The 23146-nt window shown below is 36.3% G+C and overlaps 1 protein-coding gene across 1 annotated transcript in view; it reads right to left on the bottom strand.

Moving 5' to 3' along the window:
• Window positions 1–18407: 18407 nt before the first annotated feature.
• Window positions 18408–23146, bottom strand: part of nxph1 (neurexophilin 1) — a 31651-nt gene continuing 26912 nt past the window's right edge. Inside the window, exon 2 of the mRNA XM_027133765.2 lies at window positions 18408–19503. Coding sequence (XP_026989566.1) covers window positions 18739–19503 — 765 coding nt within the window. The 3' untranslated portion in view covers window positions 18408–18738. The remainder of the gene's footprint in view (window positions 19504–23146) is intronic.

Here is a 23146-nt window from a genome sequence, read left to right as displayed (position 1 = left end):
TGATTGTCCTTGTACTGTATGTACATTACCTTCCATGATATCTTACCTTTGCAAATCTAGCATAAGAATTTCATTGTATATACAGTATCTCACAGAAGTGATTAGACCCCTCACATTTTCACCCCTTCAACCTCAAGCTCAAGTTCAAGTTCAAGTTCAAGTTTTTCTTTATTGTCAACTCTGTCACATGTAAAGTACATACATAAAGAACTGAAAATGTATTTCTCTCAGTCCCAAGGTGCAAAATATTAACAATGTAATTTAAATAAGGCAGTGCAAGGCATATGCAGATAAAGTGAAAAAATGAGCAGACCAATGCTGCACAAAGTGACTGGTGCATGTTTTCGTATGTTAGCAGCAATGCTGGCAGCATTCATACGTCTGTTTCCCAAACACAACCTCTGGATATGACGCTGACCATGTGCACTTGTGAAGGCGTGGCCTAATGGTTAGAGAGTTTGACTCTTAAATCTAAGGTTGTGGATTCGAGTCTTGGGCCGGCCACGACTGAGCAAGCCACCGATCCCTCCCAAGTGCTCCCCAGGCGCCGCAGCATAAATGGCTGCCCACTGCTCTTGGTGTGTGTTCACTGCTGTGTGTGTGTTCACTGCTGTGTGTGTGTTCACTGCTGTGTGTGCACTTTGGATGGGTTAAATGCAGAGAACAAATTCTGAGTATGGGTCACCATACTTAGCCGTATGTCATGTCACTTTCACTTAACTTCTTTGGTCGACCATGTGAGGCCTGTTCTGAGTGGAACCTGTCCTGTTAAACTGCTGTATGGTCTTGGCCACCATGCTGCAGGTCAGTTTTAGAATTGGCAAAAACTGGCAAACCTCTAATAGTCTACACCATCTTTATGTAGAGCAGCAATTCTTTTTTCAAATCCTTAGAGGGTTCTTTGCCATGAGGTGCCATGTTGAACTTCCAGTAACAAGTATGAGAGAGTGAGAGCTATAACACCAAATTTAACACACCTGCTCCCCATTCACACCTGAGACTTTGTAACACTGAGTCACATGACAGTGGGGAGAGAAAATGGCTAATTGGGCCCAATTTGGACATTTTCACTTAGGGGTGTACTCACTTTTGTGGCCAGCGGTTTAAATAATAATGACTGTGTGTTGAGTTATTTTGATGGGACAGCAAATTTACATTGTTATACAAGCTGTACACTCACTACTTTACATCATAACAAAGTCTGATTTCTTTCTATCACATGAAAAGATATATTAAAATATTTACAAAAATGTAAGGGGTGTACTTACTTCTGTGAGATACTGTAGATGCTTGAGTACTTTATGCTGTACTGTCCAAATAGTTTCAAGTTTTGATAGCAGAAACACTGCATCTATAGACTGTATACAGGCTGTACATTGACTATCAGAAGCTTATAGTTCATTATGTTGAGTAGATATCACACATGCTCTGGAGACAAAGCGAGAAAGGTGAGATTGTGAGAGTATGGGCATGTAGACAGAGGGGATATCTGATATATTGGGAGGATGATGAGGATGGGGCCACTGGTAGGAGGAGGAATGCCAAAGAGGAGTTTTAAGGATGTTGTGAGGGAAGACATGTAGGTGAAGAAGAATGATCCAATGTGGCCACCGCTAATTGGAGCAACCAAAAAAAGAAGCTGGCCAAATCATATGCGTTTTTTGTGCCGTAATTTACCTGTTTATAATAGCACATTAAGATATATCTAAAACTCAGATTACGCGTCTACAGCTCGTTCAAAATGCTGCTGCCAGATTTCTCTCTAGTTCTCGCAAACATGAACACATCACTCCCATTCTCAAATCTCTACACTGGCTGCTGATTTCTCAGAGAATAGATTTTAAGATTTTACTCTTTGTCTATAAGTCTCTCCATAATACCGCTCCTCTTTACTTATCTGAACGTCTTCATCCCTACTTTCCTATTAGAAGTCTTTGTTCATCTGACCAGGCTATGTTGGTTGTCCCTCGTGTACGGCTCAAGCGTAGAGGAGAGCGTGCCTTTTCTGTGGCCGGTCCTAGACTATGGAACTCCCTGCCACTAGAGATTAGGATGGCACCCACCATTTCCTATTCTTATTTCTAGACCCACTTATTTTCTCTAACCTTTTCATGATTGTCCAGGGTTTTATGTCTGTTTAAATCTTATGGTTTATATCTATATCGCTTTCTTTTAAACTGGTTATTTTTTATTTTTTTTTAATAATTCTTATTTTAGTTTCTTGAACTATCTTATTGTGTATGTGTGTATTTTTAAGTGTATGTGCAATGTCAAACACACTGTGAAGCACTTTGGTCAGCCGTGTGGCTGATTGTAAATGTGCTATACAAATAAAGTTGAACTTGAACATTAGGGGGGGACACGGTGGCTTAGTGGTTAGCACGTTTGCCTCACACCTCCAGGGTTGGGGGTTCGATTCCTGCCTCCGACTTGTTTGTGTGGAGTTTGAATGTTCTCCCCGTGCCTCGGGGGTTTCCTCCGGGTACTCCGGTATCCTCCCCCGGTCCAAAGACATGCATGGTAGGTTGATTGGCATCTCTGGAAAATTGTCCGTAGTGTGTGAATGAATGAGGGTGTGTGTGTGCCCTGCGATGGGTTGGCACTCCGTCCAGGGTGTATCCTGCCTTGATGCCCAGTGACGCCTGAGATAGGCACAGGCTCCCCGTGTCCCGGGAAGTTCGGATAAGCGGTAGAAAATGAATTAATGAATGAATGTCTAACATTAAGAGCAGGATAGGAAGTACAGTAAGAATGCAGATGTTATTATGCTAACAAAGAGCATTTACAGTAGTTTAACAGAGCAACACATTCAAGTGGATTCTGGCCAAGCGTTATGCTATTGCATAATAAATGAACAATATTTTTTTTTGATCTGGTATGAAGTAATATCTCATTGTTTGAGTCAGCACTAGAGAGCTCTCATTATAAAACTGCTAAATAGCCACTGTTAGCCTCTTGAACGTGTCCCTTAATCTCTACCTACTTAGCTACTGGATTTACTTTACAAAGCCCTATGTAAAGTGAATTTAAAATCTGAATTGTTTCAGTTATATTTCTTTGTTCTGGGTCAGAGTGCACCACTGAATTTCTGCAGCCCGTCTCTGCTCGTCTATCTGGAAACAAGAAGATTTGAAGATTGCAGAAAGAAAAAAAGAGCAATAGAATGAAAGTGGAAAGAAATAAAAAGAGATCTAAAGATTAGATGGAAAAGAGGGAGGGCTCACACACTCTTCAGAATGCCTCCCATGGAGAGGTCAGATCATCACCAGACACTGATGCTAATAACTTTAAACATTTGCATGTTTGATGACTCAGCAAAAAAAAATCTTCCTACTGGATGTTGTATCTCTTTCTATTTTGGAGAGCATGAAGATACTTTTATCAAGCTCTTAGCCTAGTCCTTCATGGCATGTTATGGAACTCCTTCATGCAGTCTTGGTTGGGGTTAAATTATCTTATTAGCTTGATGCATCACAGAACTGGGATTTGATTAAATTTCATGTCATGTTGAAAAGACACCACTTATGTTCTGCCACACTAAACCTGGAACCAATTAAAAAAAAAGATATAAATAAAGATTTTCTAGGTTTATCTGTAACTATACAAATTTAGCAAGATAGCTGGCAAACAGGAAGTGAGAGCATGTCAGTGGTGCAACATTTTTAGACCCAGCTTTATACTGTATGTGAGTGGAGAAACAAGACCAAATTTGAGATTTGACAAGAAAGTCAATTTGCATGTTACTAAAACATGTTACTTCTTAACTTCTTCACTGTATCAGTGTGCAGTTATTTTATATTCAACATGATTAGTCTGTAACACATAAGAAAATTGATTGCCAGGTCTCAAAACAGGAAGCGATGCTATATTTCAGTAAGTGCTTGATGTTTTGCCATCAAATTTAATTCATCTCCTTGGGAACAAGCAACGATTTTCCCGGTGGCTTTTGGTCTTCCTCCATCACTGAGGCGTGAAGCCAGAACATGTTTTGGCTTTTTAACTGTTATCGCTGTATCATTATTTCATTATTAAAAAAAAATCTTTAAAAAGGTCTATCTATTTCACAAAACGGTTGATTCTGTGAAGTTATGCACCCCACAACCTCCGATCTACCAGCACTGCTCGACTGGTTCCACCATCTCTCAGGGTAAGAGGCAAGTATACTACAAGACTCTTCTCTGTTCTGGCACCAAGGTGGTGGAATGAACTTCCCCTAGAGGTCCGGACAGCTGAGTCACTGGCTATTTTCAAGCGGCGGCTGAAGACCTACTTATTCAGGAAACACTTCAACTAGCACTTCTTTCCTTATCTTTTGCATTAAAAAAAAAAAAAAACCTTTGACACTTTTTCATTGTAACTTTGAACAAATGTTTTAAACTCATGGTATCTTAAGTATGTAACCTAGTGAGCCAGCATTAATGTATCCAAAGTTAGAGATTTAAGCACTTATGTACGTCGCTCTGGATAAGGGCGTCTGCCAAATGCTGTAAATGTAAATGTAAATGTAAGATTACATTCTTTGTAAAGAACACAAATTATGTACATTCGGTTTCTGCATTTTTTGACATTGTTAAAGGCTAAGCACGACACTGAATCTGACATTTCATTTCATTCTTCATCAAACTATGAAACTAATCACATTCAATAAAGGAACAAAATTGATTACATTTATCATTAGTTGTATGTTTTCAACATTGTTTTCTCCTCAATATGAATAAACTTTATTTATGAAGCTCTAACTTATATGGCATGAAATTATAAATAACCCAGTCTGGTGAAAGGGATTATTTTTTTTTTACAAGACTGGATGGCATTAAATCTGTGTGAGCATAGTTTCTCACTTCATTACTTTGGGAATTAAATCATTGAATCGTCAGTGTCAGCCTATTAATGGAGACACATTTACTTTGGCTGAAAATTCCCCATCATTTGATTAATTGTATTTGCGCTACTCGGAGAGGAAATGAGGCACAGGAAGTGGGCTTATAAAGGGAGGGCTCGGAGAATGCTGGGCTCTTAGAGATGTCAGTCGACCCTAGGCAGAGGCGGATCAGCCTGGTGCATTCGTTCAAGACACACCAGAGATTAAAACGCATTAGGCTCTAAGTAGTTGAAGATTTCTTGCTGCAGGCAGTCCTTGCTCAATTTTTGTGCATAATTAACGCATATTAAAAAGTTCACACTGTAATGGGTTGCCTGAGAACAAAGCAAATAATGCATGCTTTGTGTAAACAGATTATAATTGTGTGCTTCAAAATAAATAAATAAATAAATAAATAAATAAATAAATAAATAAATAGTTATAAAGTTTTTAAAAAACAAAAACAATGACTAAATATGTACATTCTATAAGTTCCAAAAATGAATTGCTGGTTGGTGTTTTGGGTTAAAAATCACATTATTCCAGGTTTTATTTTTTTTTAACTATGGCATCTTAACCAACACAGACAAAGAAAAGAATCGGACTCTGCCAAGGTAGATGCAATTAGTAACAGGTGAGTCCAAATGAGAAACACGTGACAACACGCTGCCAGTGCGCCCCATAAGGTTCCGGCAGGGAATGTCCTAGCCGAGTCCTGACAACCCCAGCCACTGAGGGGTTAACTGCAGAGATAATGCCAGTCCCAAGTCTGGATGAAATAGGAGGGTTGAGTCAGGAAGGGAATGTGGATTAAAACTTGTGTAAAATAATTAAATATGTGGATTGGGGGATCTGCAAGGTGCAGCCAAAAACAAAGAACAGCAACATAAAATGATTCAAACTTGATGTACAGTATATCCAGTCACCAAAAAAAAACCCCAAAAAAATACTAAATAACAAATTACCAAATGATGGGGACTTAAATGTACGAACCCCAGTGTGTTTTATTTTCTTCATTCTTTCCTGGACCAGTCATCTTCTCTTAAAGGACAGTGGCTCGCTGCTGATTGCACAGTAAGAGGTTCGAATCCCAGCACTGTTGGTCTTCTTAGCAAAGGTCTTCAGCTTCTCCTGGGATGCCATCCTATGGCTACCTATGCACTGTCCCAACTGTCCTTCCAACCAGAGACAAGCTAGGAAAGAAATTGCTTCATTCTATAAAAAAGTGTACATGTGCAATGATAATGAAAGTTTCCTCTCTCTCTCTCTCTCTCTCTCTCTCTCTCTCTCTCTCTCTCTCTCTCTCTCTCTCTCTCTCTCTCTATTAATTAAACAATATTATAATAAATAATATTGTTTTAAAAATACACATATATGGCTCACATCATGATTCTCTCCCTGACTATATCTGACTTTAATGTTTTCCTGCCAATTGCATTCATTTTCCAGAGATGTGAATTTCCAACTAATCTAACTGGATAGTCACGATAACCGGAGACTCTAAGAAAAGTTAATGAACCTTCGTAATTACAACTGCTTTAAACCACAAAGCCGACTTGCTGCACAGATATTACACATAGTCTTCTCTTTCCAATGAGACTGCTTGGAGAAAAGCAAAGGAGATAAAATGCTTTCATTATGCAAACGCATCTCCTTTGGGCGCAAATAGGTAGAAAGGCATTATATCGTTATACTCTGAAAAATGAGGAGCTAATGTCATTAGGTTGCTGAGAATAGAGAAACATTTTAATAGACTAATGTTCTCACTCCTGCATCTCATTGGATTTTAATGTCTATCAGCAGCTGCAATAATGCAATCTGCCCCTGAAGTAAAATCACTGCTATTTGCAACATCAAAACAGGAACAAATGCCATAAGTCTGGTTCATAATCATGCACAAGTGTGCGTCTTTATTTTGGCAATTTTGAAACCTTTTAATGGCATTCACACAGGAAATCATTGAAAAACAGTTATTGGAATGATCCCACAAGCTCAAATGGATTTAGCTCACAATCTACTATAGTCTGATTAAACTAGAGTGTAAAGCGTATTGCTTGTGTGTGTGAAGTTTGACAAATTGTGGAGTATTTTTTTTTTTCAGAAACACAATAATGACAAAAGCACTGTGGAAATTGTCGGCCGTGAACGTAATCTCGTTTACTTCTCGGTCATAAAAATCCAACAGAGGGGTTTCTAGATGAGGGAATCGATCGATCTCGATCATTTATTTATAGATTTATTTAATTTAGAATACATACTTTGCTTCCTGTTAGCTACAGTACTATCTTTATAATATTCTCTCTTAGTTTTGACTTCCTTTTGGTGAATGATGGAGGAAAGCACAGAGAGAGTAAAAAAAAAGAGAGTGAAAGAAGCTTTGACAGGATGTCATAGTACAGTGTGTCAGCTCAGTGGCTGCTCCCCTTTGACGCTAATTACAGGTGACAGGGCTAAGTACAAGGCTTTACACATGATAACGATGACTCCAGAGTAAGTTCTTCACGACACCCCTTCACCACCCCTTTTGAGCCATGATGACAGCAGCCATTATGCATTCTTGGATTTTGTCAGGAGTTTTGCTACTAAAGCTGGTCACACAGCAAGAAATCTGTGTGACGAGCAAGAAAAATGCAAGACTCCTTCACTTAAGGAACAGTCAGAGGCAAGCGGATATCCCTCTATAGGAAGGTTCTCTAAAGAAATATTACATTATATCATGAATATTGCATTATAGCATGACTGCTCAAACATGGTGCATAAGCAGAAAAACGTTGATTAAATAAAATGATTCAAATACAATTGATTCTTTTTGTTTTTGTTGTAAAAACAACATGTTGTACAGTAACTCGTTCATTGGGACTGTTATATGATTTTCCTTTTAACATCACTCACCAGTAGTTTCTATCTATCTATCTATCTATCTATCTATCTATCTATCTATCTATCTATCTATCTATCTATCTATCTATCATAAACTTTACTTACAAATATTACTTTTATTATTAAACATTGCTAATAAATTATTGTTTGCCTTTCCATGTCCTTAGATTTCTGAGCCTTTGCCTGTTTATTTGTCTGAGCAAAGGTTTGATAAATCTGGTTACCTGTAATCTGTCCTATGGATGCTGACCACATGTATTAGATTACAGAATACAGAACTTTTGCATGTTCTTCCTATTGCCTCTGGCTTGTGTATCTGTTAATAAAACATCATTATTTAACGCACGCTATTCACAATATAGTCCAGACGGATGGGAAGTAAATTGAACGAAAATAAAGGTGTACATTTTCTAAACAAATGAAATGATACAGTAGACTGTGCTTTCACATGTACTGTACATGCATAGTGCACATGCATAGTGCATTAAATAGTGATAAGGGTGCGTTCTTGGATAATGAGAGTGCAAAATGTATTTCACCAAAGGGAACGGGGTGGTCATACTGTTCCTGGTCACATAACGTGGGAATTTGATTTACGATTCGATTTACCACATGCATATTTAAAGCAGCCGTTGATGGTGCACAGCTTCTATGAACATGATTCATGACTCCATCTCGCGGGTGGGATGAACGAGCAACCCTTGATGAGGAGTACCTGGTGTTGCCTCTGTGATGAGCCTGTCACTGCAGGGGTGCAGAGAACATCTTTTCATTCAGCACTTGATAAATATAAGACTACATGGTCACGCTATGCTACATTCAGTCTATCCCATCACACTTTGCTTATGGATGAAGGTGTTATTTCCAGATTGATTTTTGTGCTGAGCTTCCTATAGAGATATCTATTTCCAAATAGCTCTATCCTTTACCTTCTGCTCAATCTGCAGTAAATGTTATCTGTTCTTCAAATTTCTTAATCCAGGCTCGGAAATCTTGGCTAGTCATCCATTTGTTTTCCATGCTGTGTGAGCAAAAAAAGTTCAGTATAGGTGTTGAGGAACAAATTTGAAAAAATTGCAATGCAACTCACAGTCATTAGTAATGGGGATGAAATCAACAGACAAACTTATACCCAGTATAAGACCCAAAAAAAAAACCCTGATATTATAATATGAGCGTTAGACAGGAAGCTAGGAATTTTATAATGGCATACAGATGCAACACTTCACATGGGGTCATATTTATTTAATCTAAGCATGTAGATTAAGCATTTAAAACCAACATTATGCACAACAGTATTCAGACCCTGTGTCAGAGTTCTACACATGAGGTGGATTTGGTTTAAAAAAATAAATAAAAAATAAAATAAAATAAAGCATGAGCTTAGATTTATAATCCCATTTTCTCGGCTCAACTGAGGATCAGTTTTATATCCGGGGCCACTGCCTGACATTTTGAGGTAAACACAATATGCCACACTCTGATAAATGATTAAACGCCATTTGAGACAAGAGGTAAAAACATAAATATGACACAATAAATTAATACATATTATTGTCCTGTATAAGGGATGTGTTTGGTTTATTGATATTGATATTGGAGTCAATTTGTTTTATTGATGAACAAAAAACTTTGATTAAAACTGTACTGTAGGTGTAACAGCTTAATAACAAACAAAAAATCCAGAAACATACATTGCATGGCCTCGATTCAGTGGTGCATCATATGGTACATTAAATTTAACGTCAGCATGGGATGTAATGTAGGCATTTAAGTTAATGTGCAAGTTAAATAAATTAAGTTAATGTGATCATTACATCAAGGACTATGTTTGGGCAATATATCAGACTTCTATTACAGTAGATGTTTCTCTCAATACTTGTCATCTTCTTATTCATAAAATTAATTATTTTAGTTCTTTTTATCTTAACATCTTATATTTAAAACTTTTCAATTATCTCTTTGTTTTATAGTACATTCAGTTATAAAAAAAATACAAATAAAAATTATTTCCTTGTTTGTTTGCAAGTTCTATCCCCTAGTTTATCTTTTCCCAATGGTGAGGGTGCTATTGGAAGCCATCAAACAAACAAAAATCCTGAAACCTTGTGTGTGAAGTTCATGCAGATAATCGAAACATATAGGGTAAAATATAGATGTAATGTTTTAACATATGTCACTGACTGTGAATATGTATAAAAGTGTTTAAGCCTTAGGATCTAGTTATACAGGCAATGCTAAAAAGTATTAGCAAGTAATCATTGTAATAAGCAGAACATTTTACAGCCCATAAGGAAATCTTACTTTTCTCCAAAACCTGCAAATGCCTACATCTTGTTCTGCAAAGTAATGAACTCCATAAGCAAAGCTATTGAAATCTAAGCAGTAATACGTTGTTCACGTGTATTTTATTTTATCAGCAAAAAAAAAAAAAAAAAAAAAAAAAAAACCACCCAGAATTACAGTTGAGGGAATGGTGAAGCGACATTATTTGCATTTATAGGGTATGCACAACACCTGGCTCTAATAAGCCACTTACAGTGTCCCATTCTTTTGTTTCTATTTGCGTATGATGGAGAAATTAGTTCCTGTCCATCAAAAGCAATGGAGCTGTCACAACCAATGAAGTACTCCATTTGTTTGTGGACATACTCTGCACCAATACTGAAACAGGGACCAAGGTGGACCCACAAATCAATATACATTGGACACAGTCTAGTTCCCACCTCACTAGTTGGTTTGAGCAGTGTTTGCAAAATCCACCGGCGAGTAAAAAAATCGAAGTGGGAGAAAAAAGTTACACTGTAGTACATTACGTTGCTGATATCGCTGATCTACCAAGTCCAACATTTTGCTTCTAAAATACGCCAGTGTCTCTTTACTGTACAAGTGTCTCTTCACTTGCTACCTTTAAACTGCTGACTTAAAACACTGAGCCCCTATCACCTCTGTGAGACTTTTTTTTTCTTCCCCAAGTCAAAAGACATCTAATTGCTAATCTATAATCCTTTTAATATGCTCCTGCCTTTTTTCGATTGATCCTCTGCCAAGCGGAACAGCATGGCCACAGGCTACATTAATCCTATTACAGCTGGGTTTGGAATGGTGCTGTGCAAACCTAAACATCTCTTTTTTTTGTTTGTATTTTTTACTCCTACTATGTATTCATGCTATATAATAATATAATATATAATAATAATACATATATTTAAATTTTTATTCAGAGTTTTATTCAGACATTATGATCCTGACAAAAGCTTGTTTTTTTTCACAGAGAGGACAGTGTTTACACACACACACACACACACACACACACATATATATATATATATATATATATATATATTTTTTTTTTTAATAGGTCACTGTCTATCTGATCTTTCTGTTTAATCCACTATTTCTTTCAAATACATGTTGGCTTAATGTATGAACCATGAGCTGGCCTTTTGCTCTTGTGAAATGGAGTCATTTAATGCACAAGTCAGGACGTTTTTAAGGTTGTGTTGCCTCAAGAGTTGTTCTATTAATAAAAAAATTGTAACCCAATATTTTCTTTTGTGTTCTCAGGTCCAATCAATAAATCATATATTTTCATTCAAGCAGGTCAGATATGATGTTGTACCATTATCTGATTAGACTTTGAGTAGGTTTCTAAATCAATAAAATACTTGCAGGCTGAAGTAATTTAAACTTCATGTTAAATGAAACGACCAGTAGCTCAGTAGCCCAATTTGAGAAATGTTGCTTCCATCCATATAGGGTGGCTAGGTTTTAATTCAATTTTATTTGAAATGAAAGATTTTAGCAAAGCAGCTTTAGCAGACAAAAAAATTCAAAGAGCTGGAGAATAAAAATTACAAATTTTAAATTTTAATTTATATACCTAATCAGCAAACCAAAGGCAAATGTAGCAAAAGAAAAAACCCTGAAAATATATGAGGAAGAAACCTTGAGAGGACTCAAAAGGGAACCCATCTGTTTATATTCCACTGGATTTGCGTAACCAGGAACTGTTGAGCAACTGTTAAGCATCAGCATATTCTCTGAATTCATTATAGTTTTAATATAAATTCCTTAGTGCCTTAGCCGTAAATGTTCAATGAGGTGCCAGTGTCATGTGTTCACTGTGTAGTGATCTATCTCTAATCAGGCAACAAAACAAATTTAAACAAAAAACTCAATCAAATAAATTGTATATCAGTTGTATTTTGGTAATACTATGGTAGTATATAACTTAAAGATTGTGTTTCTTTACAAAGAGCAGAAATGACCACATTTAGTTTTTTCGGCTATTAGACATTCAGGGATAGACATTCAGCAATTCAAATCTGTATTACGACTGAGTGAATTACATGACAAAACAATGACAAAGAAATAACATACAACAGGCACAATGTTAGACAACAACAGTTAAAACACAGCACTATTCAAAGCAATAGTTGCAGCACAATGTGATATAACAATAACAGCATTGTTTTACAGCAATGACATAGTGCTCAACAGCAACAAACAACAACCACACGATGTTGTACAACAACAACAACATAAACAACAACCACCACCACACAGTGTTATACAACAACAACATAAACAACAACCACAAGGTGATATACAACAACAGCAACATAAACAACAACCACACAGCATTATACAACAGCAACATAAACAACAACCACAAGGTGATATACAACAACAACATAAACAAAAACCACACAGTGTTATACAAAAACAACATAAACAACAACCACAAGGTGATATACAACAACAGCAACATAAACAACAACCACACAGCATTATACAACAGCAACATAAACAACAACCACAAGGTGATATACAACAACAACAGCATAAACAACAACCAAACAGTATTATACATAAACAACAACATAAACAACAACCACAAGGTGATATACAACAACAACAACATAAACAACAACCACACAGTGTTATACAAAAACAACAACATAAACAACCACACAGTGTTATACAACAAGAGCAACAAAAAGATCTTAAGCACCAACAGCACTGTGTTATTCAACAACGCATTGTTGTAGGTAACACTTTAAAATAAGGTCCACAAATAATCATATATGCAATGTTTAGGAAAATTCTACAGCAAAGATGGCTAAAATAATGAAATTAAATATTTGTACATCAAAATATATAGTAAAAAAAAACATCTCTAGACTAAACATCTCTCTCTCTCTCTCCCTCTCTCCCTCTCTCTCTCTCTCTCTCTCTCTCTCTATCTATCTATCTATCTATCTATCTATCTATCTATCTATCTATCTATCTATCTATCTATCTATCTATCTATCTACTGTAACTCTCTTGCTTTCTCTCTCTCTCCCCCCCTCTCTCTATCCATATATGTATAAGGGAAAGTTTGATTTAGATTAATACTGTAATAATCATATTATTGCTTACATTGTATCATGTGACTGCAAAGGAGAGACAGCATTCATTAAAAAATTTTCTTCCTAAGTTTGTGTTGTTTTAAATGTAATGGCTTGTGTTTAAAGGTGTTAAAATAAATTCTAGAGAACAGCCATGACTCCTATGTTCAAGTCAAGAAAAATCTGCCAACTGAACTACAGGAATAAACTACAGGAGGGTGATTTGCATAATCTGAGTGGCATGCCCAGAGAATTGACTTTAGCACTTACATAATTGAACTTTCTATAGGAATATAATAGCATAACATTTGCACTTATGTTGCCAGCTCTAGATTAGACTCTAAAGCCACAGCATGACTGTTTCTCTTAGTTTCAGGTATAGTGGGCAAACAAAAAGTTTGACAGACTTAAAAAAGCATTTTTAAATGAGTGGAATAATTTAATGTAAATAATAATTCTAATAATGTATGTATATCATGACCAAATTGTTTCTATGTACAACACCAGTAAATCGATCCATATGGACATTATAAAGGTGTTGAGTTAAATCATCAGAATCAGTATCCTAATTAAAAGATACAATATACATACTCCCAGTATGAGCCGATTCACATATAACCTCAATTATTTAATAGTTATCAAGTTGAAGTCAATTTTTTAATAAGAATAGTAACAGCTTTATGAAAAGTATGGAGTTTTAAAGCCCTCCAGGTCTCCCCAGGGAGCCTTAAGTTATTAAATATGACTAACCTTTACCCCCATGTATTTTATTTCTTTCTCTCTCCTCAAGCAATTTATTTTAAATAGATTTTGGGAGAATGGAGGGGAAAGAGAGGTGGATCCTGAGTTATGTAGAAGTTTAATTGTTTTAAGTTACAACAATAGCCTTAGGTACTGACTGAATTTATATAATCTGTAACCAGGTCAACATATATTATTTTGGCATCTATGGTAAAGATGAGCAATAAGCTATAAAAATAAAATGTTTTATTTATTAGCATGGTATTTATTAGCATATTGAACATATATTTTTTTCTTTGATTATCTGTTGGAAGGTGTTTAAAACTTTGTAAGAAATGAAATGTTAAGCTACGGTATATACTTATCTGTAATATACTTTCTAAGGTTTTATAAAGTCATAATCTAAAGCTTTATGGGTTTCAGCTCCAATTTTCCAATTTCATACTGAAATTTAAATACTGTAAAAAACATAGCTGACATGGCAATTATATCTATATATGTATGTGTTCCCTCCTAGTGTCCAGTTCATTTATCCAGCATTCCAGAACAAAACAGTAGCTGATGATGGTCATGTATTCATAGAGAAAAATCCTTTTGTACAGTCTACATGACAGTTATAACAAAGTTAATAGTTGATTTCAAAATCCAGTCTACTTCAGTCATGTTAGGTAGTGCTCTATGTAGTTAACTATGCCCACTATCCCATGTGTTAGTTGTTTTGTGTGGATGAAATGGCAATACAACTGATTAAATACAACATTATGAGGAAAGACTCGGTGTTCTCAAAATGTTTTATATATTTCTCAATATTTTGTGCAACTTTTGTATGTAAGAGTATTATTTATTTATTTATTTACTTACTTACTTACTTACTTACTTACTTACTTACTTACTTACTTACTTACTTACTTACTTAATTACTTACTTATTTATTTTGTTGAACACTGTGAGGAGAAAAAAACCCAGATGTAGAAATAGCAGCACTATCTTCATGGGCTGTTGTAGCTCTAATATAGCCACAATCTCAGCTTTATCAATCAAAAGTATAAATTTTTTAACAAATTTAGTTGGTTCTTTTTCCCAAAATATAAGCTCACTTTTCCACTACACCCAGTAAGAAGCAAGCAAGTAAGAAAGTTAAATGTGACTTTTTTTGTAGTATCCTATGAGATGAGAATCATGATACAGACAGCTGTAATCTTAACCAGGCACCCTGCCAAGCTTTCTTGACAAAATAATCACATTCTGTTCATTCATGAGCAATCTATTTATATTCAATTGAACCCTATTCTAATGAAGGCTTTATTCATGTACAGGAAAACACAAGAGAGCATTCCTGATGGCTTTTATTTACTCATAAGCTAAAGGTGTCAAAACTTTTGGTGGACTGTTAAGTTCTAAAATAAATTCAAATATGAAGTGCCTCCGATATCTGTTTATACGAGCAAACAGACTGGAAGGGCTGAGGAAAGAAATGATGCACTATGCCTAAAATGAGATTCTGATGCAAGATGTCTAATGTTGCGTGCTCACTTGCTCACTGGAGGAGAAAGAGCTTTATCTTGGATGCAGGGAGAAAACTGTAATGGATGTGCTTTAGTAAAGGTTACTGTTCCTTCACCGAGCATGCCTGAGCAGTTCCCTCACCCTCCTGTGCAAAAATCAGATTAAATGTTACATCTGAATAAGCTGCTCACGATTTATATTAATGACTCGGAAGCTGATTTGAATGGATGCGTTGAATAGGTGCAAGCTAAGAGAAGTGATTAAGGTAAAAACTTTGTCACAGAAGATCGAACGCGTAAACGTGGAGATTTCCCAAGCAGAAAAAGGTCACTTATCGGATCTGAAAGGAAGGGAATCTTCAAATGTGTACAATTCACTACTAAATGAATCAGACTCGCTCATTATGTCCTGCAACAACCACTTAAAATTCAGATAGGCAACTGTGGAAAGCTTTCAGGAAAAGGATGAGCAGCCATTTTGAGGAAACTCGTAATGGCACAACGGCGCCATTGTGAAGATCCAGGGGTGATTAATGAAAACTAATTTTTCATGGCAATTAAAATGATTAAAGCCGGAGGGTCTTTTTTTCACCATTGCTCTGGATTGCTTGAGGAACAAGGCGGTAACAAAACCGAGAAGCAAAATTGCATTAGTAGTGGAGGAGAACTGTATTAAAATGCAAATGTACAGCTGTTAATAGTTCTTCAAAAACCAATAATCCCCCACAGTCAGTCATGTGTCAGAATGGTTAATGGAAAAACATCCCAGAGGCACGCAGGGTCCTTTTTCCATTCTGCTTTTGATTAAAACAGAAATTCTGTGGTAAAAGTATGGGCGTCGAGTTGGGATTGGGTTGGCAGGGATGCTTCAGGGTTGGGTTGAGGAACCAAAACCCTTTGTTTGGAAAGATCCTAAATCTTTTGTTGTCTCCCTTTTCTTCTCTTCTCTTCTCTTCTCTCAATCACAAGATAGACATGCTGAGCTAACAAGAGCAAAGCAAGTCCTAAATCTGATCAAGTAGTATTAAAAACATTAATTTTGGTAGTGTTTATTAGGCAATATGTATTGAGTAATATATGAATTAAATGCATGCGATAGCCAGGTTCATAAATGAAAAATTCTTTGGAAAGAGACATGTCAGGCAGTGATGTAAATTGAATAAATATTCCACTTGCTCAGTCTGTCACTTAATTATGATTCTGCTGCAGGGTATGTTTCAGAGATCGAAATGTTCTGACCCACCAGAGGGGAGAAATGCGGTTTTCTCCGACGCATTCACAGGAGGGGGGCCGTTGATGGACCAAGCAAATGTGTTAAATGCATTTCTTCTTTATATTTTTATTCTTTTTTTTTTGTAAAGCTCTTTGCAGTGGTTTATATCCATGGCTGTACATAATGGGGTTTGATGGTACTGATGAGATTATTTCTAACTGATCATAGTCCATGAATCAGCTTAAGAGCCTATATCTGATTTGCATACACTGTACCACACAGGATAGGACAATCGCTGGATATTGTTACTGTATACTTAACATGACATATGGCAAGAGAAGTGAAATAATGTTTTCTGTCTGTACATAGCCTGTTGATAATATTATCAACTTGCGTGATTATACACAACTTTAAATTCCTAAGGATAATTAAAAAGTGAGCAACTAAAATGAGAAATCCTGTAAGGCCCCATCCGAACGGTGAAACCTGGCATCCCTTTTAATTACTGATAAGTTGTGAGCCAGCTAGGCACTGTTCATGTCTCCCACCGGATGCTCTAATCACTTTAAAGGGGGCTGCTGATATTAAGCGCCAAGTCTGAGGACATCTGAGCTCTCTAAACAGACACGATTATGCCAATGTTCTCCAGGTCTAACTTTTCAACCCTGTTCACTTACTGAGGAAAATGTAATATTATGTTCAGTATGACTAATGAAACACATACAATACAAAACATCATCTAAATCGACTCTTACACGGATACATTTCTAAACCATCTCTTTATTATACTTTGCCATTGAAATCCTATGTAACTTAAAAGGACTCCAAAATAAATCAACTGAAAAAACTTTCAGTATTTTATTCATATTTACACATCTCCACCCCCAGTTTGCCCTGAAAGTAACCATGATCATACAGATGGTAAGTACTAATATATTTTTAGACAGCTTTCACAGCTGCTGTACAAGAGCATGAAATTTACATTTACATCAGCAACATCATTTTCTTTGCCCGAGAAACCAGGAACAGATATGGGACGTGGCATAGAGAGAAATGTGGAAAGAATGAAGACAGGAGGATCAGGTCGTAGATGAGAGCATATACAGAAGCGGCTCCATCGGGATTGACTATGTACAGTACAAACCATTCATACAAATTAAGCTCTAAGATATAGAATTCAATACATTACTGTGTATTATAATGGCAATGAGCGAGCTGTCCAACCATGGCTGGATCATACTGACACTACAGGAGACAGTGTGGGCTGATTCATCCAGGATTATTACAGTAATAGGACAAAGGCTGAGGAACAACTGTTGTTAATCAGGCTCTCACATTTCTGCTTCTTTTATTTTAACATAGAAAACATGCCCCATGTCAAGCCATCTGCAAAGACAGCCATTATTTTGTCCATAAACATTCCATGAATGATTTTAGGGTCATTCTTATATCTCAAGACAGTATTCACCAAAGTTCAGGGATTCTCTTGTATCCTATGCAGACGGATGGATGAGGGAAAGTTCTGTTTGATTCTGTATAAAGAATTCACTTTAAACTGTTCTTCTGCGTATCTGTTCTGGTGAACTGTTGGTAAAATTTACTGTCTTAACGCATTGTTTAGGGATTTCAGAAAAAAAATAAAATAATAATCTTGAACATTTAAAGATGAACGTTTAGAAATTAACATTTGTATGGATATTTCTAGAAATAAAAATTAAACAAGGGATGAATATTTAAATTTTATATGCAAAATAAATAAATAAATAAATAAATAAATAAATAAATAAATAAATAAATAAACAAACAAACAAACAAACAAACAAACAGTTAGCAATTGGCATAATTTACTACCCCTACAAATTTAATACCCTGACATTGTATCTATTCAACATTTTCATTAATAAAACCAACTAAAACAATAACAATTACAAATATTCTAAATTGTAAACCAGACTGACACTTTAAACCATCAGAATTACAGTTGTAAAATATGTTTGCCAAAAAAAAAAAAATCCATCTGAAATATTTATTTAGTTCTGGGTCACATGTTTTGAAGGTACAAGAAACACATATTTGTTGTGGTTGGTGTTTGGGTAGAGAGAGTCCCATCTTTGCCTGTGTCCTTTGCATCAGTGGCATCCATCAGCCCGAGGGGAAATAGGGAGTGTCGCTGTGGTAATTATAGTCCGGGCAGACTTTCTGAACCAGCTTGTAGTCGGTGCTGTAGAAGGAGATGTAGATGCAGATGACTTTGAAGGGCTTTGAGCAGAGCCAGGAGACATGGCTCTGTGTCTGCTCCTGGAAGCACGTCTTGGACGGGTCATAGTTGCACAGCGTGTTCTTGGAGCCCTTTTCAACTTTCTCATACTCAATGCGGCAGTTGAAGGACTTGGAGTCCTTGGCATCAATGACTGACTGCTGCGCTGTCACATCAAACTCCACGATCTTGGTCGGCGGCACTAGACTAACAGATACATTGCCCTGGCCTGTTGAGTTGTGGCGGAAATAAACACTGAAGGTACCATTGCCGTGGTCGACAATCTTGCCGGTGATGAGAAGGTTGAGCTTGACTGTCTTGATGTTGGAGTGGAAGTCTCCCCAGCCAAACATCTTCTTGAATTTTCCTGTCTTGACCATGGGCCGCCTTTTGGCCCTGGGCCTCGAGTCCTGGAGGTCGGTGGCATTCCTCAGCCAGTCCCATAAGTCCCATTCTGAATAGGGCTCTGGCGTTTCATAGCGAAGATCCAGGGCAGTGGCGTTCTCCTTCCCATTCAGAGTCTGTGACAGCAGACGACTGATGGACAAGTCCTTGGTGCTTTCTGTCCATATGTGCTTTAATGTTGATTTGGGGCTCCCTGACTTAAGTAGCTCTGACTTCCCTGGGATGGAACCATGAACACTTGAAACCTATGATGACAACAAGAACAACAAAAAACATATATCAATGATTGAGCTGGTTAAACTTCAAGAACACCTTGGCAAACAATATTAAACAACTAAGCATTCGATTGAGCATTGCAATGCCAGGAGAAATGTAAGAAGATATTAATCTTCAGTTCCAATTGCAATTCTTACTCAAGCATTGAGACCTTCCACCAAAAAGATAGAACAAATGGATTCGGAGAGAAAAACAGATAATCGATCCTCGCTGCAAGCTTCAGTTTGAGAGTATTAGCTGACAAGTATCATCTGGGAAATACTACAGGGGTGCTGTGAAAAAGAAAAAGAATCCAGTGTTCAAAGTTTGAGCAGCATTGTTCTATTCCTTCTTCTCAACATCACCAAACCTTTCCTCTTCAACTACTATGCAATGCTGGTGATATCCAGCAGCCTGGTCTAATAATGCTGACACCCATTCAGTGAGTAAAGAGCAGACTATTAACCAGCAAGTGCTCCTTGAATTGATGATTGATGAACCCCCGCATTCTCTCCATTTAGTGGCAGTGAGTGGAATTAGGTTCATATGGAGCATGGTGAAGTGCTGTGACAATGATTGCCTGATTTCTACTGTAAGACGTGACAGCAGATCTGTCTTTCCAAGCTTTTTACATCTTATGCGCTGACATCCACCCCCTACACCCCTCCACCCATCCAGGATCAATAGTTAGAAAATAAGGTTTTAGAATTGCTTCACAGCATGTGTCAGCATTAGGGGCGGCACAACCTAGTTTTAAGCACTGCATTACGTGGACCAATGTAACTCACCTACGGAAACTGGACGCAATCAATACGATACCTCAAGACTGCTTTGACTTGCAAAGGTCAAATTAATTTCTATTAAAAATATTTTAGTTTATTAGTTGTTGGTGTAAACATTAGAACTTTCGTCTTTATCTTATCAATGGAATATACATTACCCAAGAGACTCTTTTAAAAGAAACTTTTAAACCAGCGCATAAAGCTGCTGCATGTTTAAATAAATAAATAAATAAATAAATAAATAAATAAATAAATAAATAAATAAATAAGGAGCAATGATAATCAATTACTTTTCAAATTATTCTTAATTTCACCTGGAATAATGGGCCAGACTGTGTTAAACATTCTAATGATGTGTGTTTTATTGCCAGCAATACATGCTTGGAAAGTATGATTAAAGGCTCGAATCAATTATTTATGGCTAATAACTAGAGGGAAAATACGCATTCACCGACTGAGCAAGTTTGAAAGATCAATTTTGCGTACAGTTCACTACAGATCACATTGATGAATGAACCTTTACAAAGACAGAGCAGTGTGTGCACCAGAGCCTACTTTATTATAAATGTCAAGAGAGCAGAAATGTGTAGAATGAGTCTGGTTTTTTTGGTGCTTTTTTTTTGCACCGCTGTCACTGATATCTCTCTGATTCAAAAAGATCTGGCTGGGGTGGGTGGGTGGGGCGGAAAGGGAAGGGGGGGTGTATGTTAATAGTTGACTGTTTAATGGATTTATTGATCCAGTGCACATGCTTAGAGAACTATGTTTATCAAACAAGATTCTGATATTTAGCAGTAACCTACTGCGGCCTGTGATGTCGAATGTGTTCACATTAGGGCTGGACGTTTTTTTTCATAATATCATGGTTGTTAGACATTTCTATGATATATGACATGTTTCATAATATTTAGGTTTGCTAACATTTTTTCAGCCATAGCACTGTAATGAATAAAAAAATTATTTAATACTGTGTACAGTACTTAACATGCTAGAGTTTTACATTTCAAACCAAATGCTTTCAGATACTTTATACACATAAAAATATAATAAACTTATACCACAATATCTCAGAAAATTGTATTATGACACAAATATTTTGATGTCTATATTCATATTGTCCAGCTTTAGATAACATCTTGCATAATGTTTAATAATTTAGGAATTATTTAGTCTAGAGACTAAATCCAGACTAAACAATATAAATTGTTAATAATACAAATTGTGGATGTTTATTTGTTTCCTGGTACAATTTCAATTGAAAAGTCAGTCACGGTAGACATAACAAACCTGCAATTTGCAAACAAGACCTTTTGACCAATCATACTTTTTTATTCAGTTTGTACACCAGGCAGAAATCTGGTCATTTAGTAACAGGCTTGTGGGTCAAATCATTATTGCTCAACAGCAATAATGATACAATTTAAGATTCATTTTTTTAAAGATCATTTTGCATTTAATAAAGTCACATAAGTGAAACCACCCATCTGCCATCTGTGCTTAAGTTTCTCTACATGTCTATTTAAAACCATGTAAAATGGTCATTTAACTTTAAGGATTATTACATAAATCAATAAAAAAAAATATGTATTATTTACAGTTTGGAAAAAATGAATCTGCCAAAAAACATACAAAAGCTATAATAATTGAGTCATTATCAGATGCTATTTTTCGACAAGACAATAATTAACACTTTGGTTTAAGTGCATCCGTGTGTTACGATTGAAATTAAATAAAAAAAGACATTGCTGGGATCTGAAAATATGAAGCAGATGGTGTGTGAACAGGATATTAATGCATATTTCGCTTTCATAAAATTCTTTCTTCAAAACCTATGAATAGATTGGTCTTAGTTGTATAGAATTCAGTACATATTAGAATAATACCAATCACCTGAATAAAGTATTATATTATTTCTTGATAAATGGTGACTGTCTTGGACTCAAACTATTGGACCCTACTGTATATTAACACAAGCTTCCCGGTGTCCACATGGCAGCGTGTGTTGGCCGGGCGAGGTGCCAGTGGGTCTGATGGTGCTTCGTTCTACCAGCTGCAACGTTCACCTGAGGGGACAGGGCATCTGGTAAACATGGGTACGAGAGACCACTGGCACTGACAGCCAGCCAGATGCAAACAGCTGGACTCCCCCGGGCACTGCATGCTGCCAGGTCAGCAAGAGCAGAATGTGTATACCTCTAAGGTTTCTTAATGTCTCATGCACTGGGTTTTAGAGACAGAAACTTTTTCCCCCACAGAAATGAATACCTTGAATCTAAAGCTTAACTTTCTAAATATAACCTTATACCAAGGTGAACATAATCGAGTGCAACTCTTCATCACAATATTGCTCAGAAGAAATCTTAGTAACATTTTAAAGAAGGCCATAATTATATTAATCTAATAATACATCTATGACATGTACTAATACATTTGTAAGGATTTGTAGTAACATATATACGATTACCTTCATAACTGGTAATGAAGCATTCACTAGGCATTATTTACGTGAATATAATTATTTATGAGAAAAGGCATTGCCTTTTTATTGTAATGCTTCAAATTCACTTATAAATTAAGCAAATCCAATATAAGCAAATTTTCTAACACATTATTTCCCGATTACCAAAAACATTCTATGCTTGATCCATTAAAAAAAAAAGCTAATAGTGATATACTTCTAATAATGTATAATATATTGTACAGTGCACATTACTGTGTAACATATTGTTAATTATTTAAAAAACTGCATTGCACTGTATAGCAATGTCAACTATGGATTGTACATTGTTGATTTAATGTACAAAACACATCACAAATGTCAATAAACTTCAGACTGCATACACACTGTTGT

Source organism: Tachysurus fulvidraco, chromosome 7 (genome assembly GCF_022655615.1).
Source record: "Tachysurus fulvidraco isolate hzauxx_2018 chromosome 7, HZAU_PFXX_2.0, whole genome shotgun sequence".
NCBI lineage: Eukaryota > Metazoa > Chordata > Actinopteri > Siluriformes > Bagridae > Tachysurus > Tachysurus fulvidraco.
This window is presented reverse-complemented; position numbering and strand designations above follow the sequence as displayed.